Source organism: Phyllostomus hastatus, unplaced genomic scaffold, assembly GCF_019186645.2.
Source record: "Phyllostomus hastatus isolate PE091 unplaced genomic scaffold, TTU_PhHast_1.1 phas_scaffold_93, whole genome shotgun sequence".
NCBI lineage: Eukaryota > Metazoa > Chordata > Mammalia > Chiroptera > Phyllostomidae > Phyllostomus > Phyllostomus hastatus.
In genome coordinates this window covers 16475713-16499922 of record NW_025334042.1, presented here as the reverse complement: position 1 = coordinate 16499922, position 24210 = coordinate 16475713, and the positions used below count along the sequence as shown (strand labels likewise).

Here is a 24210-nt window from a genome sequence, read left to right as displayed (position 1 = left end):
GTCTTCTATCCTTAAAACTGTTTAACTTGAATCTCTCAGACTAACCCTCTCAGATCTAACTGTTTTGCAAAAATAGGAGCCAGAAGAACAAGTTAAAGGACACTGTGAAGAAAACACAAAAGCCCACTCTCCGGGACAACTGGCCCAACCTCTTCAATGCAGTAGTGTTACTAAAACATGTCATTCCAGGAATCCAGACTGAGAGTAGAGCTCAATATGATGCACGGCTCCTGGACTGGATCCTGGGCTCGACCAATATTAGCTTTAAAGTTCTTTTCTTGGGACAATTGAGGAAATGTGAATATAAGTTTGTATTAGATTAAGCACTTGTTATTTTGGCAACGTGTAAAACCTTACTTTTTTCAAATCTATATACTGAAGTAAAGAAGTTAAAACAACTGTCTCTACATTTCTCCACCCATACTTCTGACCTTGAAAGTTTAGAATGGGTTGGCAAACATTATGTAAAGGACCAAAACACAAATATTTGAGGCTTTGTGAACCAGAGCTTTGTGCAACTGCTCATCTCTGCCGCTGGGATCTAACAGCAGCCACAGACAACCCGTGAGCAAGTGGGCGTGGCTGTGCTCCAGTGTGTGTGTTTTCACAGTAGCGGACAGCAGGGTGCAAGCTGTGGTTTGCCAGACTCCGATCTAGAACCAGCGCCACTCCCCCTGAAGTCTCTCCTGGTGCCCATCATGGTCAGGGGCTTTCTCTTCCCTCTGCTCACATATCGCTTGTAAACCCCGAGGACATTATTATGTCTTATGACAACTCACCTCCATCCAGGAGTAAGTCTTTAAAGGGAGATGCTCTTTTGCTGCATGAATTCTCCCATCCCCACCCTAGTGAGTTCCTTGCAGAATATTCTGAATATTGTTTCCAAAAACCAAATCTACCCTAAAAGAAAGATTTGGTATCATTCATAACTTTGACATTCAAGAGTGAGCAGCAGGTTCTGAAAGTACTATTTTTGAAGGAAATTCAGAAGAAATTTTAAAAAGTGCTACTGGCATCACTAGAGTACACATGTTGCCTCTCACGCCCTGTACTGTGACATTCTCACTGCTGTTTTACAATCAGGCCTTGTGTGTATGAAAGCGCAGTAGAGACTCAGCTGGCTCAGGGATGCCCTCATGGTGCCGCCCTCAACACCACTAGGATGTCTAGAACACTATTAAATTTACAGTAGGTGCATAATAAATGCTCAACAAATTTAAAATGTAATACTCGGGGAAAAGAATGCTCTTTCTCATGACAGAGAAAGGGGCAGCAAATGCCCACGAGGAGTTCCTTGAGGTTGGACTGCCACAGCGGGTGGTCTGTTGTTCCTGGCTCCCTTCCTCACATTTGCTTTCTTGGTGAGGAGGCACTGGAGTGTGGTGGGGGGAGAGGCTTCCTTGCCTATGATAGAATTCCAAATTCCAAAACAAAAATGGAACAAGGGAGAAAGGTGCATGCACATCTTTTGTGGGAAGTGTCACCACAAGACATGGAATCTGGGGCAGAGGCAGACCCTGGAAAAAACAAAAACCAGACCACTGGAGAGAGAGCGCTGGCTGTTACGAAACAGGAGACAGGAGGGCCAAGGTAGGAGGGCACCACGGGGCAAGAAGACGGGAGGTGCCCACTAACCCCGAACAGACATCCTCCTACCACACAGGTGAGCTCTAAGACAAGGCTAGTTTACAAAGTAAGGAGGAAGGAAGGGGAAGGAAGGCCGAAGCAGAGGAGAAACCTTCACAAGAAGGGGAGTGCTACTGAATTAAGAATTTAGAGTTGAGTGAAAGGTTTATTATTAGTGCAGTAAACACCACAAGTAGCACAATCAGCAACCTGCAGAGACACCAGTGCAAAGGGTAGGGATGCCTGACCTGAGCTTCCTGGCTCTGCCTGAGGGTGACAGCAGAGGGTATGGAGGGGTAAGGCAGGCAGGGGCAGCAGGGAGTGTGAGAAATGTAGTGACCAGGTTAAGTATAGCAGCGTTTTCAAATTCCTGAGCACAACGTCCTGGAGCTGAAAAGTATGACTGCTCCCCACTCCCTTCCAGCTGTCCCCCTCTGCCCTAGTACCAGTGGAACCATGGCCCAACCACGCGGACTGACAGCAAGCTGGCCTGGAGTAAAACTCCAAGAGAAGAAGCTATTTGATGGCCATCTCTCTTCCACCCCACTCCCACCTGCACACTAAGACAATCACACCCACTATTCCTCCCCTTCTCTTACTCTGTCAGCAGTCACCTCAGAGGTCAGGGAATGCCCCAGGTGGCCTGAAATGGAGCTGCAGTCCTTATGTGCACAGGTGAGACAGAGTACTTACTGCCTGTATTCAGAGACAAAGACTTAATTTCTATTCCACCTTGCCCAGTGAAGGTTAGAACCCAGCTACGTATCTCCAAGGAAATGGGGAAGGGGAGTTTCTTTTACAATGAGACCTTGGAAGGGCCGGGAGCAAAGTTCTGCAGAGGGCTCAGGCATCGATGCTGGAATAGAGGAGGCTTCTCATCTCAGATGGGGTTTGGAGGGCTGGGGCAGACATTCGTTCAGCCAAGGATGCCCTTGGCCCTTTCTATATTAAAGCCAAAGGTTGCACTGAAAAGGGAAAACATAGAACAGGTCCCACCCCGGCCCCACCCTATCCAGAACCCCCACCACAGGAACAGCGAAAGAAAAGTTTTACATTTTGTTAATTTTTTTCTTTTTCGTTTCTTAAAAAAAAAAAAAAAAGTAAATAAATTAAACTGCCAACAATGTGGCCAGGCTGGAAAAGTGGGGTAGCCATAACCAGGCCATTCTTTAAGGGAAAAAAAAAAAAAAAGGTGGGAGGAGGAGAGTGAAATATAAACAAACAATGGCCAAAGGAAATTGTCAGCATAACCGGTTACAATCTCAGGGCTGGAGGGGCAGTGGAACTGTCAGCCTGTGCCACAAGAGGCGCTTGCCTACCTGATTTCAGCAAAAGCCAGGGTGCTGCTTCTTGCTGAGCATATTCACCCCAACAGACTAACCCCTACCCCATTCCTGTCATTCCCTAATTAAGAGGAAGTGTAGGCAAGGAGAGTTCATCTGGGAATTTTCGGCATCCCAGCTTGCACACGCGCAGACCCAGTGGCAGCCTGCACCTTTAAGGTGGGCCGAACAAGGTATTGCTTGGCACAGAGGTCCAGTCTTCCCCTAAGGGCCATCGATGAGTCATGGCTAGTTGCTGGCTCATTATTTCTAGGGTTTGGGTTTCCCCCTTACTGCTTCTTCAGGATGTTTGCTCCCCAGAGTAGCTCTCTAAGTGCTGAGAGCCAATAGGCCTGCCTGCTCAATTCCCTGGTTTTGAAGAAGGGTAACGATTCAAGGTTTCTGGCTCTACCCCGATACTCTGGGGAGAAAAGGAATACCTTTGTGCTTTCTGAAAATGTCTGGAACCAGGGACCCCAGGCAGGAAAACATAGAGAGATGGGGACTTCCCTCCCCAGACTGAAAATTTACAGACATCTGAGGGGAAGAAATTAGGCAAAAGAAGGGAATCTGGGTTTCCCACCTGAAAGGCTGAGCAAAGTGTTCCAGGGCCCTTCAGTGCCAGAAGAGCAGGGAGATGTGGCTCAAGTACCAGCCACAGTGTTAAGGACAGTGGGGAGGACTCAGGGCTCAGCTACTGGAGTGATGAGATTTTCTGATTTCCATCTTTTTGCCAGCCCACCAAAATCTATATCTCTTCCACGCCATGCGCAAATATCATGACCAGCCCCGGCTCCTGCACCATATCGTCACCCATATGCTGGTTCTCACAGGCCATCACCACAACAGCCTGCTTGCCGGGGATGCGCTTGGCCACATAGTTCTCGTAGTACCGCCGGTTCATCTGTCTTGTCTCTAGTGTGGCCAGACCCTGGGGCCAGCTTCGCTCGTGGGCATTTTCTATCAGCTCGTTGACAATGGAGGCAGGACAGCCACTCTCCACCAGGGAGCGCTTGATCACAGCCTGGAGTACAGCGTCCGGGGTGGAGATCATCCCTCCCCAGCGGGTCACTCTGGCTGGCTGCAGGGAGTTCACCCACCTGTGGAGAGGAAGATGGAGATGGTCATCCCAGCTCATCCTTTCTTTGCATTGCTTCTTTCCCCAGTGGGAATGACCACCCGCTCTACACTTAGCTTAACCCTATTCTCCCTCCCTCCTCCTTTTTCTCCCTCCTTCCTTCCTTCCTTCCTTCCTTCCTTCCTTCCTTCCTTCCTTCCTTCCATCCATCATTGGTTTAGAAACTACTGATCTTTCCCTAGTTGGTCCCATCTGAGTCACCAGGTTACCCAATTAAACTCCATGAATGTAGGGTCCCTGATATTTTTCTTAAAAATCCCAATAGCGCACACAGTGCCCAGAATGTACTAAGTGCTCAACAAATGTTTACTGAAGGAAGAAATTTCTCCTCTATACTGGGTCCCAGACAGCACTATTTGCTCTACGTGTACTGATTCACTCTTAACACTTTAGTCTATGAGATGTAAGGACTCCAGAACTGAAAAGAACCTTAGACTTTGCTTGTTTACTTCGCTGCATTTTTAGAATACTTTTTCTGGATTTACACCCTCTTTTCTTCTCTGGATTGTAAGCTACCTAAAGACAGACAATATCTCCTGTTTCTTTTTGGCTCTCCTAGCACTCCACACCTAATTGGGTACTCACTTAATCCTGGAGATATGGCATCCCTGGGTAAGCTTTCCCTTCTACCCACCCCCAAAATAAGGTTATCATCTTCTCTGGCCCTGTCCCTCATCCCAACATCTCAAAAGTGGCAGCCCCAGCCCAGCCTTCCTATCACCTCCCACTGCCACTCTGATGTTCTTCCTCCTTTCAGGGCTCAGTGCCAGCATGGAGTAACTCCATGTCCTGAGTGAAACTTACTCTAGGATCTCATTGTATTCAATAGTCTCCTCCAAGTTCTGAAGGTTGGGGTTGACACTGCGGATTGCACGCATATACGCCTTCAGCAGCTGAATGTCTCGCTTCTATTGGAAGGAAATAGAACCAGGGATGAAGGTTAAGGTGGACAGCAGGTGAAAGACAAAAGTTTATCTGAGAATGAGGGCAACCGAGAGACTGGAGGAACAACCAGACTATAAGCTTTAGGACGGCAGGGATATGACTGTTTCATTCCCAGCTGTATCCCCAGTGCTCAGCAAAGTCCCTTCACAGAGAAGATATTTGACAAATGGCAGGTGAATGAATGGCACGGAGGGGCTGAAGGGAAGGGAGAAGAGCTCTAATCTGATTCCCAACTGAGCTGCAGGCACAGCATGTCCTCAGCCAGGTGTGTGAGCACAGGCACAGACCTGCAGCTCACACGGTGCATATCACCCACAAGCATGTGGTTATTTGCATATTGTGGACATGTTTTTCCCCATGTTCTCTGGGCCCTACCTGCTCTGCCAGCTGGTGTTTGTGTTCAGCTGAGGTCTTCTCCAGCTCTGCGATGCGTGTCTGCTGCTGCTGTACCACTGAGCGCAGATGCTTAATGCAGTTGTGGTTTGGCAGCTCATCTTTGGGCATCTCCAGGCTGCCGCCCAGAGTGAAAAAGAGCACAGGAGCATTCAGTGGGACATGTGGGCAAAGGCAGAAGCTTGCTTAGAGGGCGTTCACCTACCCCAAATTTCTAACATTCATTCATTTCTTTTTAAAGACTTTATTTATTTATTTTTAGAGAGAGGGGAAGGGAGGGAGAAAGAGTGCGAGAGAAACATCCATGGGTTGCTTTTCATAAGCCCCCAACCAGGGACCTGGCCTGCAACCCAGGTACGTGCCCTGACCAGGAACTGAACTGGTGACTTTCAGTTTGCAGGACGATGCCCAACCCACTGAACCACACTGGTCAGGGCTAACAGTCATTCATTTCTAACTTCAGTCCCCCTCTTGTTTATTCTCTGCACACTCTCCTCCCCAGATCCCCTCTCACCCCTTTGCTACCTGGACTTCTTTCCCTCTCTAAGTCCATGTTTTATCTACCACACGGCTCTCCTTTCCTCCTACAGATTCTGCCTGTGCATTTACTCCTGAGAAGCCCTAGATTCACAGCCCTATCGGCATTTAATCAAATATTTCACACCCCAAAGAAAAAAAAATAGGGCAAGAGGAAATATGAGAAGGCTGGAAATTAGAGCAGCCAATCTGACAAAGAGAAAATAATACTGACTCAAAGGGAAGAATAAAGTAAATGGAGTCTAGTGCTATCTGCAGATTGCTGAACTGCTGTCTCCCTGATGTCCAAGCAAGAACAAAAAGATCACAGTTGGAAAAGCGGCATGAAAGTGAGATCTTGGGGCAGGATGCCATGGAGGCCGAGAACACTCCTTGTCTACGTGCACCTCGGCCAGGGGGCAGGGGATCCAGAGACAGGGGCCTAAAGGGGAAAGCCCTTATCCTGTGTCCACGTGGGGCAAAGAAGGGAAGGGGTCTCACCCGCAGCCCTGTTCACAGGTCACAGGCCGTTTTGGGTTGTGCTCACAGTCGCTGAGGTGAGACATTAGGTTGTCAAGCCGGACAACAGCACTGCAGCCAAACACAGCGTTGTCGCAGGCAATCTGCAGCTTTGACAACATGTTCCGCATGATCCGAGGTACTGGGCGTAGGTGGGCAACCGTCACTACGCTACGGTCCACCGGACACGTCTGCTGCTGAGAGAACCACTGGGTGATACAGGCATTGCAGAAAGCATGCTCGCAATGAGGTGCCTAGAGGGAGAGCAGGGCAAAAGGGCACAACAGAATTAGCAAAAGCTAAGAGCCTGTATATGGTAACTCAAAAAAGCCAATCAAGCCTTTGAGCAGCCTCCAGGACCAGAGGTCCCTGGCATCACAGCCAAGTACAGCTGCACTGTGGACAAGCAAGGTATTATGGGGGACAGGCTTCAGATAGGTTTCCTGTGTTTAAGATCCCAATTAGATTGTAATGTAAGACAAGTAACTAAGTTTTATAGCAATAAGATATAAATAATATTCCAGGACAATAGAAGAGATGACATAAGGCAGTCAATTATTAATTGCCGACTGGATTGCACACACAATAATTACCGAAGAAATCCAGAGGAGGGTGAGAACTTTCTAAGCTAGGTCAATCAGGGCAGAGGACAGAATTCAATATAGGTTCTGAAGGATAACGGAGGTGGGGAACAGATTTACTGGCAAAAGTTCAATGTAAAAAAGCAAAAAACAAAAGCCCAAAACTCCTGGGGAGAGGTTAAGAGTCCTCTTTGTGTGGGTCCAAGTTCATATTTTATGAGGGATGCTTTGCCCTGAGTAGTCCCAATGGTCATACCTACCCTCAAAAACGGGGCTGGTTTTTCACAGAATCACATTCTTTTCAGTTTCATAAAGATCACATTTCAGCCTACTTCCTTGATAACTCAGGTAACCTGTAAGTTAATTCCTCAAAGTGAGAGGATTCTCTGGCCTCTATGGAGACACTATCTGGCCTCTAGCATGGGGCATACACAATAAGCATTTAGTAGGTGTTGATGAATGAATGAATGAATGAATGAAGTGCCTACTATGTCCCATGTACTTTGCTAGGGACGTACAATAAGAGAAAGACAGTTTCTGCCTTCAACGGACCAGACACCAGAGACTGAACATAGAAGGGTTTGTGAGGAAATCAGCCGCTGTCAGCATCACCAATCTAACTGTCTGGTTTTTATTTTTCTCTCAAAGACAACCCTATCTCCAAAAAAATCTTATATTTGTCTACTTTTCCCCCATCTCTACAACCACTAACCCAGTTCAAGTGGTCATTTCTCATCTCTATGACTAAATGTCTTCTAAATGGTCTCCCTACTTCCACCTTGCCTGCCCCTTTATACTCCCTTCTACCTTCAGCAGCCAGAGGGGTGGTTTAAAAATACATACTAGGATCATCTCACTCCCCTGCTTAAAACTTTACAATGGCTTCCCACCGTACTTAACATAAATCCAAACACTGGTTCAGGACCTGTAACATTCTGCTTGATCCGGCCCTTAGCTCTGCCCTCTCCTCACCTCATGTCACGCTCCCAGCACTGCGCTCAGGCCTTCTGGGCTTTCTTCCTGTCCTTGTCCACACTCAGTCATTCCTGACTCAGGGCCTTTGCTTCTACTGCTCCTCTTTGCCTGCAATGCTCTTCCTCTAAATCTTAGCATGAATAGTCCCTTATTCAGATCTCAGCTGAACTGTCACCTCTCTTGTGGCCATCTTAACTAAACCTGCCACCCCTACAGAAATACAGAGAATGAACTATCTTTTCATGGAAGAAAGGTGGGCAAATTTTTATATTTATCTTCAAACGTGCACGTACCTGCGCATACATACTAGAAGGACGCCAAGTAAACTAATAGATATTGATGAAGGGACTAGGTGGACTGGGACAAGGATGCAAGAGTACTCAATGTATACCTTTTTATACTGTTTTGATTTCTGAACCATATGAATTTATTACCTACTAAATAAATAAATAAATATGATGTAGGGAAATCAGCATCCCTAGCAGGGGCCTCCTACTCTTGGAAATGCGGCTGCTAACCTGGCACCATGAGGTCTGCCTGGCCTGCTCCTCAGAAAGTGAACCCTGATGTTGGCAGGGGGTGCTTCTGATAGATAGTCAGCAACTGCCACTGACCTCTCCACACATGTCTCACCTCAAATGACAATGCCAAAAAACAGACAAGGCCCTGCCAGCACAGGGAGGGAACAGACACACCCCTGACCTCTTGACAACACCGGGCTAGCTTGCTCCACACCCAGCCGATCTGCTTCTAATAGCAGGATGCTGCAAAGGCCTGGAAGACAGGAAAGAGATCCAGGGCGAGCTGCTGATGGAATACAGGCTGAATCACATTCAACTCAGGCATCTGTGCTCCTCTGGACAGTAAGAATAACTCAAAGGGTCAAGGAACCCCAGGATGCAGTGAGCTGTGTGACCAGTGAGTGCAGAAGGGCCATGAGACTTCAGGGACAAGTGTCCTGGTTTGAAAAAAGGGATTACCTGTAGCTTGCCAGGAGTGACAGAGGATTAATTGGTATTTGCAGAGTTCAGGACCATGCAGGATGATGATGATGTCCCAGGAATACAACTGTTAAGAATTCATCTCAGGGGGAGGGGAGTATAAACGGACTAAATGGTCATGGAAAAAACTACAATAAAGAGTTCATGAAAGAAAAAAAGAAAAGCATTCATCTCATTCATCACACTTGCCTGTTAATCGTCAGCTTCTCCTCATACTTGCCCCAGGAAGACACAACTGACTCTGGTCTGGCAAGGCTGGTGGAGAAACGACCCACTGAAGGCGGCAGCTTTCACGCCAAAGGCAGACTAGATGGCTGCCTCCAAAACTGGTCTTCCCAATAAGTCCCAGGAAGAAAATAGGTCAGTACCTACAGCTCCCTACTTCCTATCTGTTAGGCTGTAGACAGGGCCTGCAGGGAGACTGGCTGACTACCCAAAACACACCATCATAATGCAGAGAGAACTCATCCGGAGGGTCCAGAAGTTCGGTCGTGGGTAGGAAGACAGAACTTAGCCAGGGCCCCTGAAGAGGAAAGGAAGTCCTCAAGCTACTGTCAAAAGACAGAAACAAACAACTGACCATTTTACAGCAGAAAAACCTCAGTGACCTGAGAAGAAAATCTGAAGCACTGGACTCCTGTGGCAACCACCTCTAGACAGACTCTGGAAGGGCCTGTTCCTCTCAGTCGCCACTGCTCCTCTGCCCCAAACCTCCATTCTGTGTGTGTAAAGAGGGTCAGAAGGGCCATGGGGAGTCAGAACGGTGACGTCCCTATTGGTCCCATTACCTATGAATACTTTCTACTGGCTCCACTGCTATCTATTGCCCCACTAAACCTGCCATCAGACCGACTCACCTGGACTGGCTCCTCCAAGACTCCACTGCAAATAGGACAGATAAGATCTTCATCAACATCCCCCTGGAAGCGGGTTACATCATACCCCATGTCTCATCACTGAAACCCAGGGCCTGGAAGGAACCACAGAGGAAAAAGAGGCCAGTTCAGAAGAAGCCTACAAACACGTGCCAACTTGAATTCATTGCTAAGACCCATTCATCTGTCCAAAAATTATTGAGAGCCTGCTATGTGCCAGTCACTTCAGGGGGGAAAATGATGACTAGGGAAACTTAATTCTAACTCGAAAAGACACTACATAGCACATGTTTAAAATATGAAGTGGTAAATATTTTGACAGAGTAAGTTTAGGGCATTATGAAGGCAAGAGGCATAGATTCTCAACCCAGGCTGAAAGACAACGGTGATTTGGGAAGCTTCCTGGGACTAGGTGTCACCACCAGGACAAGCAACAGTTAGCTAGGTGATAGGGACAGGGGCAGGGCAGGCAGTAGGGTTTTAGGCACATAAAATAGCACATTCAAAGGCCCGGAAGTAAGCGGCATATGATGGATGTGGGGAACGCTAAGTGGCTCAGAAAAAGGCAGACCTGAAGGGCTCGAGGGAAGTAGTGTCTAGATGCAGGGCTGGGGAACGCAGGGTCAGGCCTTAGGGAGCTTGAACTCCATCCCGAAGGCTATGGGAAGCCACCGAAACGCTTAAAAGGAATGACTGAGTGTGGGCTGCGAACCAAAGTGTAGCAGTTTCGATTCCCAGACAGGGCACATGCCTGGGTTGCAGGCCATGACCTCCAGCAACTGCACACTGATGTTTCTCTCTCTCTCTATCTCCCTTTCTTCCCTCTCCAAAAATAAATAAATAAATAAATAAATAATCTTAAAAAAAAGAAAAAGAAAAAGAAAAAGAAAAAGGAATGACTGGATAAAAGTCCCCCTTTAGAATCATTCTACTGACACAAGTGAGAATGGAGAAGGCCATCTAGGCAGAAGAGAATCTGGCCTTAGGTGGTGGCAGTGGGGACAAAGAAGGACGGAGGTTCAGGAGAGCAAGGGCTCAAAAAGCAGTGGGGCTGCCATGCCTCTCCTTTGGGCGCCTGAGGGTCACACCCAAAGAGGAGGTCGCTGAAGGGTGACCGAGTCTCCCGTGCAGATATCCCACTGCTGGGCTGAGTGGGTCAAAGATGGGCCCCTGCTGCAAGGGTAGTCGACCCACAGACCAACCAGCAACTGCAATGCCCTGGAAAACACGCTGAGTCAGATTCTTGGGAATTAAAACTGAGCTATTCAATTTTTAAAAAAGATTTTATTTACCTATTTTTAGACAGAGGGAAGGGAGGGAGAAAGAAAGGGATAGAAACATCAATGTGTGGTTGCCTCTCACATGTCCCCTACCAGGGACCATGTCCCCTACCTAGGGACCCTGGCAAGTGCCCGGACTGGGAATTGAACTGACGACCCTGTGGTTCACAGGCCAGTGCTCAATCCAGTGAGCCCCATCAGCCAGGGCTCAAGCCGTCCAATTTCAAAGGGGAGGGGAGGGATGAGTCCAAAAGACCTCGATAGGTCAAATGCAAGCTAAACTACAGGACTGGGTTGAGTTAAAACTGACTGGGTTCTCCCCAGTTCTACTACCCATTAGCTGGGTGACCCTGGGCAGACCACGTAAACTTCCAAAGCTCAAGTTGTTTTTTTTATAAATAGATAAAATGGATATAATAATAGAAGTGACTCTCACAAAGTGGTCCTTAAAGAGATAATGCATATAAAACATTTAGCAAAGTACCTGCTGGCACAAAGTAGGCACTCAATACACGATCATAACCATTATTTATGTATACATCTAATTTCTACTACTTGGTTAAAAATTCCTTAAGAGCAGAAACTCATATTCTATATTCAGTGTAGCACCAAGCACAGTTCCTTACAAATCAATGAAACGTTTGGTATATTTAAATATTACCTTGCCCTGACTGGTGTGGCTCAATGGATTGAGCGCCGGCCTGCAAACCAAAAGGTCGCTGGTTCAATTCCCGGTCAGGGCACATGCCTGGGTTGCAGGCCAGGTCCCCGACTGGGGGCGTGTGGGAGGCAACTGATCAATGTTTCTCTCACACATCAGTGTTTCTCTCCCTCTCTAGAAAAATAAGATAAAATCTTTAAATGTTTCCTTAACTGGGAGCTTCCCAGCAACCAGGATAGAGTGGACATCTACTCTTTTACTTACCTAACATCTTATTTTCCAGTTTTTCCTTAGGAATCTTACCCTAGTTCCTAGTGGACATGTGACCCAACCCAGGACAGTGAGTTTGGGGTACCTGGGACCTCTACAGGAGCTCACAAGGGAAGATCTTTCCCCTGGGATTGCACAGCTGGCAGAATGTATGAATCAGAGTGGTTGGTAACCATCTCTGCCATTAAGAAAGGCAGCCTGCTCACAGAATGAAGCCGGTAATGAAGAAAGTAGAGTTGAGAGATCAAATTCTGATGAGATCCTCTGAGGTCCTGGGTTCAGTCACATGTAATGCCACCATCAGCTTTTTGGCATCAGTTACGTGAACACATAAATTTTCTATTACGTTTAGGCTGGTTTGAGCTGGGTTTTTGTCTCTTTCAACTGGTAAATCCTGATGAATACACAAACTTATGGATACAAGAAATCACAAGGCTCCCTCTGGAACCATGTATCTGTCTTTATCCATTGTATACAAGAACAGTGACAGCCTGTGACATTGCTACAACTACATTGGCCTCCATGACCACCATTTCTCTATGTGCTTGTCCATCCATCTCTAGGCCCTCAAAGTCCAGGGCCTTGGGCTTACTAACAATTCCTTGCAATTGTCATGGTCAACCACCTTGGCCTGGCTACTGGAAATGGAAGCCAGACTGCAATGGTTCAAAGTGAACAAGAGGTGAGAGAGAGATAGGACCTGAAAGTAACTCATGAAAAGCTTGATTTCAGCCCTGGCTGGTGTGGCTCAGGGGACTGAGCGCCCACCTGTGAACCAAAAAGGTCACCAGTTTGATTCCAGGGCACATTCCTGGGTCGTGGGCGAGATTCCCCAGTAGGGGGCGCACGAGAGGCAACCACACATTGATGATTCTCTCCCTCCCTTCCCCTCTGTCTAAAAATAAATCAATAAAATCTTTTTTAAAAGCTTGATTTCCTTAATTAAGAGAGAGAACTAGCTAGAAGAAAAGAGGAGTGTGAGGGAGTGGGTTGTGTTTCAGATTGCGTTGGAGTTGTTTTTGTTTTTTAGTTTCAAAAATCTTTTATTAGCATAAAAATGAGAACTGTAAATCGGCACCAAGTAATTCACTTAAATGCATATCACAGTACTGGGGTCATAAAGCTATTTTATCCCTCTTGCTGGTTTCCCCCTCCTGCCCACTTTCCTGGGTGTTGAAGAGGCTTGCTGAAAAGTCACAAACCCAGCGACCTGACGGGATGGCACTTGGTGAGCTGTTCTTCTTTATAAGACAGGCATGAGCGTGTTTACATACTAAGAGGAAAGCACCAGTGAAAAGGGAAAGATAGACAGGAGAGACTCTGATCACTGGAATTAAGTTAAACAGGAAGGGGGATGAAGTAGCAAAGGAGAAAGAATGGTAAAAAAAGAGGCTCATACAGATTTTTAAAAATCATACCAGTAAACTTTTAAAAATCAGATAATCATTTATTCAAAAATATTTATTCATTTAAATCAACAATAAAGGTATAGTTAAGTGATTATGGTAATGAGTCCATTTGATGGAATAACATTTATTTTAAATGATGTTTCTGGGGAATATGCAATAACATAATAATAGGTGGAAAAAAGTAGGACACAAAATTGAATACAGATCTGTTTAAAAAACAAATATTTATAAATAATCTATATATAAAAAGAGAACAAAAGGAGGCCCTGGCCAGGTAGCTCAGTTGGTTAAAACATCATCACAATACACCAAGGTTGTGGGTTTGATTCCAGGTCAGGGCACATACAAGAATCAACCAATGAGCCCTAGTTGCTGTGGCTCAGTGGACTGAGTGCTGGCCTGTGAACCAAAGGGTCATTGGTTCAATTCCCAGTCAGGGCACAGGCCTGGGCTGCGGGCCAGGTCCCCAGTAGGGGGCACGAAAGAGGCAACCATGTATTGATGTTTCTCTCCCTCTCTTTCTCCCTCCTTTCACCTCTCTCTAAAAATAAAGAAAATCTTTTTTTAAAAATTGGAAAAAAAATCAACCACTGAATGCATGAGTGCAACAACAAATTGATGTTTCTTTCTGTCTCTCTCAAAATCAATACATTTTAAAAAAGAAAAAAGAGATCAGAAGGAAATATCAAAATGTTGACAGTGGTTTACTTGGATGTAGAACCAAGGATAATACTCTTCTATTTTTTTTTTAAGATTTTATTTATTTATTTTTAGAGAGGGAAGGGAGGGGGAGAGGGAAAGAGAGAGGGAGGGAGAGAGAGAGAGAGAAACACCAATGTGCAGTTGCTGGGAGTTATGGCCTGCAACCCAGGCATGTACCCTGGCTGGGAATCGAACCTGGGACACTTTGGTTCCCAGCCTGCACTCAATCCACTGAGCTACGCCAGCCAGGGCCATACTCTTCTATTTTTAATTACCAAATATTTTAATGAGCATACATTTCTTAAAAAATAATGATTCAATTTTAGTCTTATACAAATATGGAAAAATAATTTTTAAAAATTTAGAAATTACTTTAGAAAAAAATACAGGAATGCTTTTACTTTTGAAGTACAAGAATAAAAGACGGCAGAATTTGATCATACTCAGAAGTTTTCCCATTGACCTGGTTAAGACAGTCTTATTTTTGCCTTTAGAGTTAGAATGGGCCGTAAGAGACCATTCAGTTTAACATTCCCGGGCACGAATCCTCTAGACAGGACCCAATAGTCAGCCACACATTGCCCAGACACTCCTGGGAAAAGTCAACACAGGGTGTAGAAAGAGCACAGATGAGAAGTATCTAGCCTAGACGCACTTCTCTCATAGCATTCTAGAATGCCTGTGTCCTTCTAAAATAAAGTACCCAGAGTCCCACATGTGAGCTGACCAATATGGACAGACTGGGACTATTACTTTCTCTCCTCTCTACTTCAATTAATGCAACCTAAGACTGGTTACTTCTGTTCCAGATGATAGCTACTGCTATTCTCATAGTCCAGACACCGAGCTGGGCAGAAGGGACAGAGGTAAGAGAGAAAGTCAAGAAGAGGGGCTCTCTGAGATGGCTTCTACATGAAAGCAAATATATCTCCAAATATCTGTAATTCATCTATTGAACTGCTGACTATACAACACCTACCTCAATTAAATAAATAGATGGTACTTTAGTTTCTGTATAATAGCTACAAAATTATAGGGAAAAAATATTGCTTCCTTTAAAATGTACCAGGTATGAAAAGACTGCTAAGACATACTGTTAAGAGAAAAAAGCTAAGGTATGGAACAGTGAATGTAAAGTATGCCAGCATGAGCACAAAAAACTATGTATGTGTACATCCTTACGTATGTATGGAACTCTCCAGAAGAACAGAGAGGAAATTACCTATAGTGGTTGCTGCTGAGGAGGGGTAACTAAGAAACAGAGGAGGAAAATTTTAATTTCCTTAATTATCCCTTTGTGCCTTTTCTTTTTTTTTTTTTTAAGATTTTATTTATTTATTTCTAGAGAAAGGGGAAAGGAGGGAGAAAGAGAGAGAGAAACATCAATGTTTAGTTGTCTTTTGCATGCCCCCAACTGAGGACCTGGCCCACAACCCAGGCACATGCCCTGACTGGGAATCGAACCAGTGACCCTTTGGTTCGCAAGCCAGCACTCAATCCACTTAGCACACCAGCTGGGGCCCCTTGTGCCTTTTCTTTTAGTACTCACCAGAGGACATGCTTATTGATTTTAGAGAGGAGGGACGGAGGGAGAGTGAGAGGGAAAGAAACATGGACAGTTTGCCTCTCTTATGCACCCTAAGCAGGGACCAGACCCAAAACTCTAGCATGTGCCCCAACCAGGAATGGAAACCACAACCTTTCAGTTTATAGAATAACACAGCAACCACCTGAGCCATACCAGCCAGGGCTCTTTGTGCCTTTTTAAAAGATTCCCAGTGTAAGCCCTGTCTGGTAGCTCAGTGGACTGAGCAATGGCGCAAACTGAACCGGTCAGGGCCTGGGCCTGGGCTGTGGAACAGGTCCCCACTGGGGGTGTGTGAGAGGCAACCACTCAATGTTTCTCGCACATCGATGTTTCTCTCCCTCTTTCTCCTCTCTCTAAAAATAAATAAAAATCTTAAAAAGAAAAGGATTTTCAGTGTGGCAGCCCTGGCTGGTATGACTCTTAGCTGGAGCCCTATCCTATAAACTGAAAGGCCACAGGTTCAATCCCTGGTCAGTCAGGGCATATATGGGAGACACCAATTGATGTTTCTCTCTTTCTCTCCCTACCTTCCTCTCTCTCTAAAAACAATGAAAAAATGTCCTCAGGCAAGGATAAAAAAACAACAAAATAAAAAAAGAATACAGTCTGTGTGTATTCACTATTCAAATAAATAAATCTGTAATTACCCTAAATTGTGAAAGCATTAAGATTAAAATAAAAAAGATCCAAAATATTTACATAATGTGTTGTATATCACATATGTGTAATACATCATACATGATATACATGTAACATGTAATATACTATAGCAAGGTCTAGAAACAATGTACTCTCACAAGAAAAAGCAGATCAAATTGAATCATAACAAAAAGTAGGAAATGTCCCCCCAAAAGTACATACCCTTTACCTAGCACTCTCACTTCCAGGAACTTAGCCTAAGGCCATAACTACAGAAGGGTATAAAACCAGTATGCCAGGTAGTTTATCTAATCATTGTTTATAATAGAAAAAAATAACAAAACCCTACAAATATCCAGCAGAACTCCTTAAATTCATAAAATGAGATACTATGTAGTAATAATATGACTTACCTATATTTGTTCCTTATTAATAACTTACTTATTATATAATAAATTAACACTTATGCACATTATATATTATAGTGTCATTTTTATTAAATAGTATGTTTATATTTATGTGTGAACACATTTATATTGGATAGCACCTAGAAGGATGTACATTAGAGAGGCTGTCTCTAAATGTAGACTTATAATAATTTGAATTTCACTCTGTTTTTCTTTACTGGTTTTCCCTACTTTTTCTACAATGATCATGTTTTACTTATTACAATTAAATAATTTACAATTTACAAGTAATTAATATTAATTTACAACTTAATTTACAATTAAATAATAACTAAGTCAACACTTATTGAACATTATTATATGCTAGGCACTATCCTAAGCTTTCTTATATATTAACTCATCTAATTCTTACAACTCTATGAGTTACTCTATGAAGTAGGGACTGTCATTGTCCGTATTTTACAGATGAATAACAGTGACAAAGGTTAGAAAATGTGTCCAAAGTCACATGGCTAGCAAGTAGTTCAGTCAGATTCAAACCCAGGCAGACTGGCTCCAGAGTCTAAGCTTTTAACCACTGTGATAATCTGCCTCTCAAACTGAAAAATGCAAATTGCAAAAATAGTATGTATAGTATGGTCTAATTTTTATAAAAACAATTAAAAATAAAAAGTAATATTTGTAGAGTGCACATTTAAAAAATCTAGATGCTAAGATTATACCTTCAATCTAGATTATATATTTCTGCAAGGTTTAATATTTTAAAGAAAATCAGTTATCCTTAGAGCAGGGGGCAAAATTAAAGTAACATTATCCTGCCCTGGCTGGTGTGGCTCAGTGGATGGAGCACTAGGCTGCAAATCCGGGGTTGCCAGTTCAATTCCCAGTCAGAGCACACGTCCGGGTTGTGGGCCAGGTCCCCAGCAGAGGGCGCACGAGAGGCAACCTCACATCAATATTTCTCATCCTCTCTTTCTCCCTCCTTTACCCGCTCTCCAAAAATAAATAAAATTTTAAAAAATTAAAGTAACATTATCCTTTTTACCCTTGTTGCTATGTAGAAAACTGGCCTAGAGTTTGTATTGCGCTTCACTGAACTTTTATCTTAAACCAATGCTAACGATATTGTCTTAATGAGGAATATAAATTCTGAAAACTTATCTTTAAAAAAAAGATTTTATTTATTTTTAGAGAGAGAGAGAGAGAGGGAGAGAAACATTGATTGGTTTGCCTCTCACAGGCCCCCAATCAGGGACCCAGCCTGCAGCCCAGGCATGTGCCCTGTCTGGGATCAAACCAGTGACCTTTTGCTTTGCTGATGGACGCCCAACCCACTGACCCATGCCAGTCAGGGCTGAAAACTTATCTTAATGGGGCCTTAGATCCTATATCCCCAAAATAAACAGCTCAGAACTTGCCTCAGTTGTTGCACAGGTGGACAGAAGATGTGCAAAGCCACCAGCCAGGGTTAGGAGCTGCAAAGCTCTCACTGTAAAGCATTGTTCCTCCTAAATCGACACACTCCCCCTCCACCCAGCCCTTGGGCTTTATCTGCTAAGAGTCCCATTTTACCCACCCTCCTATACATGCATTCTTTCTGTGGTACTGCCTCAGTAACTCAGGGGAAATTTAGATTTCCAGTCCTATTAGGGTATTCCCTATTTGTCACCTACAGGGAACCAATGTGGACATGGATCCCTACCACCTTGGCAGCCAGCTCCTTGCCCCGCCCCTAGGCAGACAGTCCAGCTGACAGCCTAGATTCCTTGATTAGCCCTTCTACTCTCTAGGACTCTTAACGCTGCTGCGGGGCTGTCAAGGGGCCAGGATACCTTTCCACAGACACCCCAGAAGTCACAGTCAGGGGCCAGAACCACAGGAAGCAGTTTCCTGGATATCCTCCTTGAGGACAGGAAAACGTTCCGCTCAAACTGGGTAACTGCAGTGAAGCAGCGCTGAGGTGTCCCTCCAGGTTTACGGGAGTTCCGCCAGCCTCTCTGATTTGAACATCTTGAACCCAAACTGAAAACGGCATTCCCCACCTGCTGTTCTGCAGGCCAGAGCCAAACCAGGTTGTGCTCCTTTCCTTCCTCACTGTTACCCTGGGGTCTCTCTCTCTATTCCTGCTCAGCATTACTATGAAAATGCAAGAGACCCCTTCCTATACCATTTTAACTTACTGCTGCAGCTGTTTTCTTTGGTGTGCCCCTAAAGTGAGCTAGAAATTCAAAAGTTTGTTTGTAAAGGAACTTGAACAGTTATCCTCCCTTATTCAGGATTTCTTCAACCCACATACAGGTGTGCATACCATGCACACCCACACCCTCACTCAAGGGAAACATTAGATAAGAATCATTAGTGTTTCAGGGTAACTAGGCATGTTGTCACTAATCTTGGCAAAAGTGTAAGGGTAAAGTCAGGTATATGTGCTGTAGGCTCACTTCTGCTAATTTTCCTCTCTGCCCCTGAATACAACAGATGTACAGAGGGCTGAGGAGTCTCCAGCCCCAATTACAAACCCCACCAGAGACACAGAAGGAAAAGGCCCCTTAAGGAAAGAGGTAACTCCTAGGAACTTCAGCCTAGTGAAGAAATTAGTCAGGCCCTAGCTGGTATAGCTCAGTAGATTGAGGGCCAGGCTGCAAACCGAAAGTTTGCTAGTTCAATTCCCAGTCAGGGCACATGCCTGGGGTGTGGGCCAGGTTCCCACCCAGTAGGGGTGCGCGACAAGCAACCACACATTGATATTTCTCTCCCTCTCTTTCTCCTTCCCTTCCCCTCTCTTTAAAAATAAAAATAAAATCTTGAAAGAAAGAAAAGAAAAGAAAAGAAATGAAATTAGTCGGTGAAGGGTTTCATAGGCATCCCCCAAACATTTCATCGCTACCTCCCTGTCTCACAAAGAAGGAATAGGTCTGGAAAAAAGAAAACTGAGTGGAGAATCCAGAAATCTGAGTCCTTGTTCTAGCTCTATTACTGACCAAATGTGCGGCCTTGGGCAAGTTTCTTAACCTCTCTGGGCTTTAGTTTCCTTGTTCCATAAGCATTCTTGCCCTGGCCTGTGTGACTTAGTTGACTGGACATCGTACCACAAACCAAAAGGTGGCTGATTCAATTCCTGGTCAGGGCACATGCCTGGGCTGCGGGTCTGGTCTCCAGCTGGGGCGTGTGTGAGAGGTGACCAACTGATGTTTCTCTCCCTTTCTTTCTCCCTACCTTCCTCTCTCTAAATAAATTAAATCTTTAGCCCTGGCTGGTGTGGCTCAGTTGAATTGAGTGCCACCTTGTGAACCAAAGGGTCACTGGTATAATTCCCACTCAGGGTGCATACCTGGGTTGTGGGCCAGGTCCCCAGTGGGGGGCACGGGGGAGGCAACTACACATTGATGTTTTTCTGTCTCGTTCTCCCACCTCCCCCCACTCTCTAAAAATAAATAAATAACCTCCTTTAAAAATAAAAACAAATTAAAAAAATAAAGAAATCATAGTCTAGTTACATACTGGACTATGTAACTGTTTAAGTTTTATAAGCATTTGAGCCAAATTAATGACATACACCAGGAAGCAAGATCTCAAATCCTCCCACGACTACATAAGTTCTAAGGCATTCTACAAACCCCATGATTCTCAGGTTCAGCATATAAAACAAAAATAGGTAAATTAGGTGTTCTGGCTTTACCATTAACTGACCTTGCTCTCTTTGGGCAACTCTCTTGACTTTTTAAGTGAAAAGAAAGAGTCTTTTTCTGTTCAATTCCAAAACGCTGTGATCCACACTGGATTTACTATAGCAGATTTAAAAGTTAGGCTTCTTTAGTATTGTAAAGTGAAACCATTTTAATGGATTCACTTTACAAAAGAATCCAGAGGGTATACAATTCTTCAAGAATTCATCTAACACCTAGGGGGGGTGGGTAGGCCAGGGGAGAGTAATGGGGGGGGGGTGGGGAATGGGAACAACTATAATTGAACAACAATAAAAAAAGAGAAAATTTTAAAAATGTATCTAATTTCTAAAATGAGGCCTACTGGGCCTCAAAGGCAGCCAGGACCTCTCACCTTGTTACCAGCACCAAGTACTATTTGTGATTACCCCAAATCTCACCTTTGTCCTATAGGCACAGCTCCCTTGACAGGAGAGACAAGTAAAGGAAACAGAAAGCATAATCCTTGTCAAACTAAAGTGTAGGCTTGAGCCCACTGAGTGAGTATCCAGCATAAACACATAAAAAGACATAAAATTTACTAAGCAATTTACCAATAGGTAAAAGTTAATTCCCTCCTTCCTTCCCTCCCTCCATTCTTCTCTCTCTCTCACACACACACACCAGTGCCTTTCCCCACCCCATTCTTAGGCACTGCTGTCTTGGGGAGCATGCCCATGCTTTTCCCCCTTCTCCTTCCCCCAGACACACAACCTTTGCCTTTCTCTCTCCTAAGTTACGTGGGCCCTTCTTTTGCCTCTGTAACTTGTTTCCTGAGCCCATGAGGCCCAGCTGGCTCACCGCTTTCCACCTTTATGTGTGACTTTCTAAATAAACTTTCTTCTTCAATTTGGAAAAAGAACACTGAGGCATAAAAATACAAAGAACAACGTGGGCCAATCTTGAAAAGATTTATGCAGAAAGAAGTTTTAAGAGGCAGGTTTTCAAGAGCAGAAGCAACCCAAATGGCAGAGAAGAGGGTTGAAGCCTGGAATGGGATTCTAAATCAAGGCTCTTTACCTTCCAAGTGTTGGGGGGCAGGTTCCCTGTTCACAAGGCTCCAACCCCCTGATGCCTCCACTCAGTGCCACTCAGGAGAGGCTCCCAGTAACCCATCTTGTTGGCTATTCTCCAACTGAGTCTTCCTTCCCAGAGTAAGTTCTATCACCAAAGGGATGGATGTGATGTCACAATCAGGAGCACTCTATTAATAGGAACAAGGAAGAAAAAGGTGAGTCAGGGTAAGGACCTCCACGTGGCGGTAAGACTGGTCAGACTCAGATCTGGCGATTTGTTGCGAAGGATGAGACAAGTGCATTAAGGTTTCTACACTAGGTATACAGGACCCCCACCTATGGAGCAAAACCTTTGGCTAAGGAATCACAGCATGGCCCAGGAGATTCAAACATACCTGAGATGGGGAGAAAAAAGGACAAGAAGAAAGGCAGAGAAGGGGAGAAGTGTGAAGTCCACAGAGATTCTTTTATTCGTGCAAATAACTACCAAAAAGAATTCTGGTCCTATCTTCCAATTGGAAAATACTATTTCATAAGAAGATACTCAAAAATGTTGGTACAGGTGCAATTCAACTTCCCAAGTGAGAACCTATTCCTGAAGGGAACAGGCTTTAAAAAAAAAAGAGCAGTAAAATGAGAAATTATTCCAAGGTAGGCAACCGAGGTTAGAGGTAGCAGTATGATCAGGCTGAAGAGGCACTCATTACTAAAAGGATGAAACCAAGCAGAGGGAGACCAGGTTTCAAACGCACAGTGCTGAGAGATCAAGTCAACACAACGCAGAATAGCTGCCGTCCAAACTCCTTTCCTCACCCCCACACGCCCTTCTGAGTCTTGTACATACTCCTTCCTTGACTACGCTCATCAGCCACAACACCTTCAGTGTGCTATTTTTAAACTAATCAGAGATAAAGGTGCAATGCCAGACCACACGTTCTCTTCCCTGTGGTTGGGGGATGGGAGTAAGTTGATATGTTTCTCCCCATCCATAATACAAAGGAGGGTATAAAGCTTCTTTCATTTTGACAACACAGTATTGCCCAGCACCCTGGCATATGCCCCGTACCTCAAGAAATGCCTCCAGGAACCAGTGCTGTTGGCTCTGCTCTGTCCTCTTCTAGTAACAAAGTCCAGACTTAGAAAGCAAATAGTTGCCCATGCTGGGGAAGTTAATCCTACTTCAATGTTCCCTCGGCCATAACAAAACAGGATTTCTCAACTGAGGACCAGGAGTCAGGAGATTTGGCTTTTGGTCCCAGCTTTGTTAACTGTATGACTTTCAGCAAGCCATGTAACCCTTCTGTCAAACAGGGGAAATGATTACCTGCCTTCTACCTTACATGTTGTCCTGAAAAATCAAATGGCATGATAAATGTGCAAGCATACTTAATACTGCTATTCTCAGGTAAGGTATTTGTAGTAACAGAATGCAAAATAAATTTAGAGTACTGAGGACCAGTAAGGAAACGCTTGAAAGAAGCTTGTTTTTTCTTTTCAATTACTGGGAACCAGACCCAGTCACAAGTCAGCTGGACACACAGGGTATTTACATTATTGCATCACTCAGATTCGCTACCACTAGTCTACTGCATTCCTATTTGGGCGAAAACTATCTGCCAGTAACTTCTTATCCCGTTGTCAGATTCTAAAACCACCTGTATAGTAAGGGATTAGACTAGCACTATCACGGCCCAGTCCCCAAGAACAGTGGCTCAGTGATCCTAACAGTCAAATTTGCTATTAGGCGGAATAAAGTCAGTTTCTGAATGGGGACAAGGTCTGTGAGTCCCCTAAGCAAAACACCCTTAGCCCTCTTAGCTTTCTGCTCCTTCTTCAGACCCCTCCTCCCCATTCCTCTATTTCCCGTGTCCTACATTGGAGAAGGCTTTCCGGTGTGTGAAGCCTGCGAAGAGGGCTTGGCCGCAAACCCAGGGCAGGGATGTAAGGAATGTGAGATTCCTTCACGGAAGGGTAGGAGGGGGGGGAAGGAATGGAGGAGGAAGACAAGGCTGCCAAAGACAAGGCATGGGAGAGGAGCCAAGCTATGGCGCTTAGAAGGCGGGGGCTCAGGTTCCACCACCCCTGCCCGGGCTAGCCCCCAGAATGCTCTCTTCTCCTCCCAGCCCGTCAATCACTGCCCATTTAAACACCACGTTGTTCACCCAGGTCCCCTCCTTCCTGCCCTCCAGCCCGCGTAGGCACCCTCCCGCGCTTAAGGCTCCAATGGAGCTCCCCAACAATCCACCCTCCTGCACCCCATTATCACCTCCCGACTCCTCCTATTGCTGCTCCCTTCCTCCATTTTTCATCTTTACTCCCACCCCTTATCCTGCCCTCCAATATCTCGAACCCCGGCTCCAATACCTGGGACATCGCCCCCTCCCTTCCCACACCCTCTTTTAGGTGTGAGCCCGCGCAGGCGCAGTACGCACCGCCCTGGAAGCGGCCTGGACTTTCCGTACCCCAGCCGGGCTGTAGCTGAGGCCGCAGCGGCCACGGGACAGCCCCGGTGCCGTGCCTCAGCCTTTCCTGGGAGGGGAAGGGGAAGGGAAGGAGAGGGAGAAAGGTTCCAACCACTCGGAGCTGTTGAGACAGTCCTTTGCCCCGCCCACCGCTGCTACGCAACCCGGCGGAAGCTCGTCA

At 45.2% G+C, this 24210-nt stretch overlaps 1 protein-coding gene across 8 annotated transcripts; it reads right to left on the bottom strand.

Moving 5' to 3' along the window:
* Nucleotides 1-1772: 1772 nt before the first annotated feature.
* Nucleotides 1773-24171, bottom strand: RNF41 (ring finger protein 41). Of its 8 annotated transcripts, none has more exons than XM_045829283.1 (7): nucleotides 23932-24171; nucleotides 21572-21755; nucleotides 9874-9986; nucleotides 6442-6713; nucleotides 5407-5542; nucleotides 4891-4994; nucleotides 1773-4048 (listed from the first exon to the last, which is right to left on the bottom strand). In XM_045829283.1, the coding sequence occupies exons 3-7, from the start codon at nucleotides 9961-9963 to the stop codon at nucleotides 3697-3699; spliced, it is 954 nt and encodes a 317-aa protein (XP_045685239.1). In that variant the 5' UTR covers nucleotides 9964-9986; nucleotides 21572-21755; nucleotides 23932-24171; the 3' UTR covers nucleotides 1773-3696. The 8 variants fall into 8 exon arrangements, with proteins under 8 accessions (XP_045685239.1, XP_045685238.1, XP_045685240.1 ...); XM_045829282.1 differs by having other exon boundaries at nucleotides 24000-24171; XM_045829284.1 differs by lacking the exon at nucleotides 23932-24171 and adding an exon at nucleotides 22634-22736.
* Between the last annotated feature and the right edge of the window lie 39 nt (nucleotides 24172-24210).

Excerpts from the sequence above, each read along its gene's own strand:
- RNF41 (XM_045829283.1), bottom strand. The coding sequence starts at position 9,963 with ATGGGGTATGATGTAACCCGCTTCCAGGGGGATGTTGATGAAGATCTT. Across the intron at positions 5,543-6,441 it reads ACCTGTGAACAGGGCTGCGG|CCTGGAGATGCCCAAAGATG; the intron begins GTGAGACCCCTT and ends TCTGGGCGGCAG. Across the intron at positions 4,049-4,890 it reads GAATACAATGAGATCCTAGA|GTGGGTGAACTCCCTGCAGC; the intron begins GTAAGTTTCACT and ends TCCTCTCCACAG.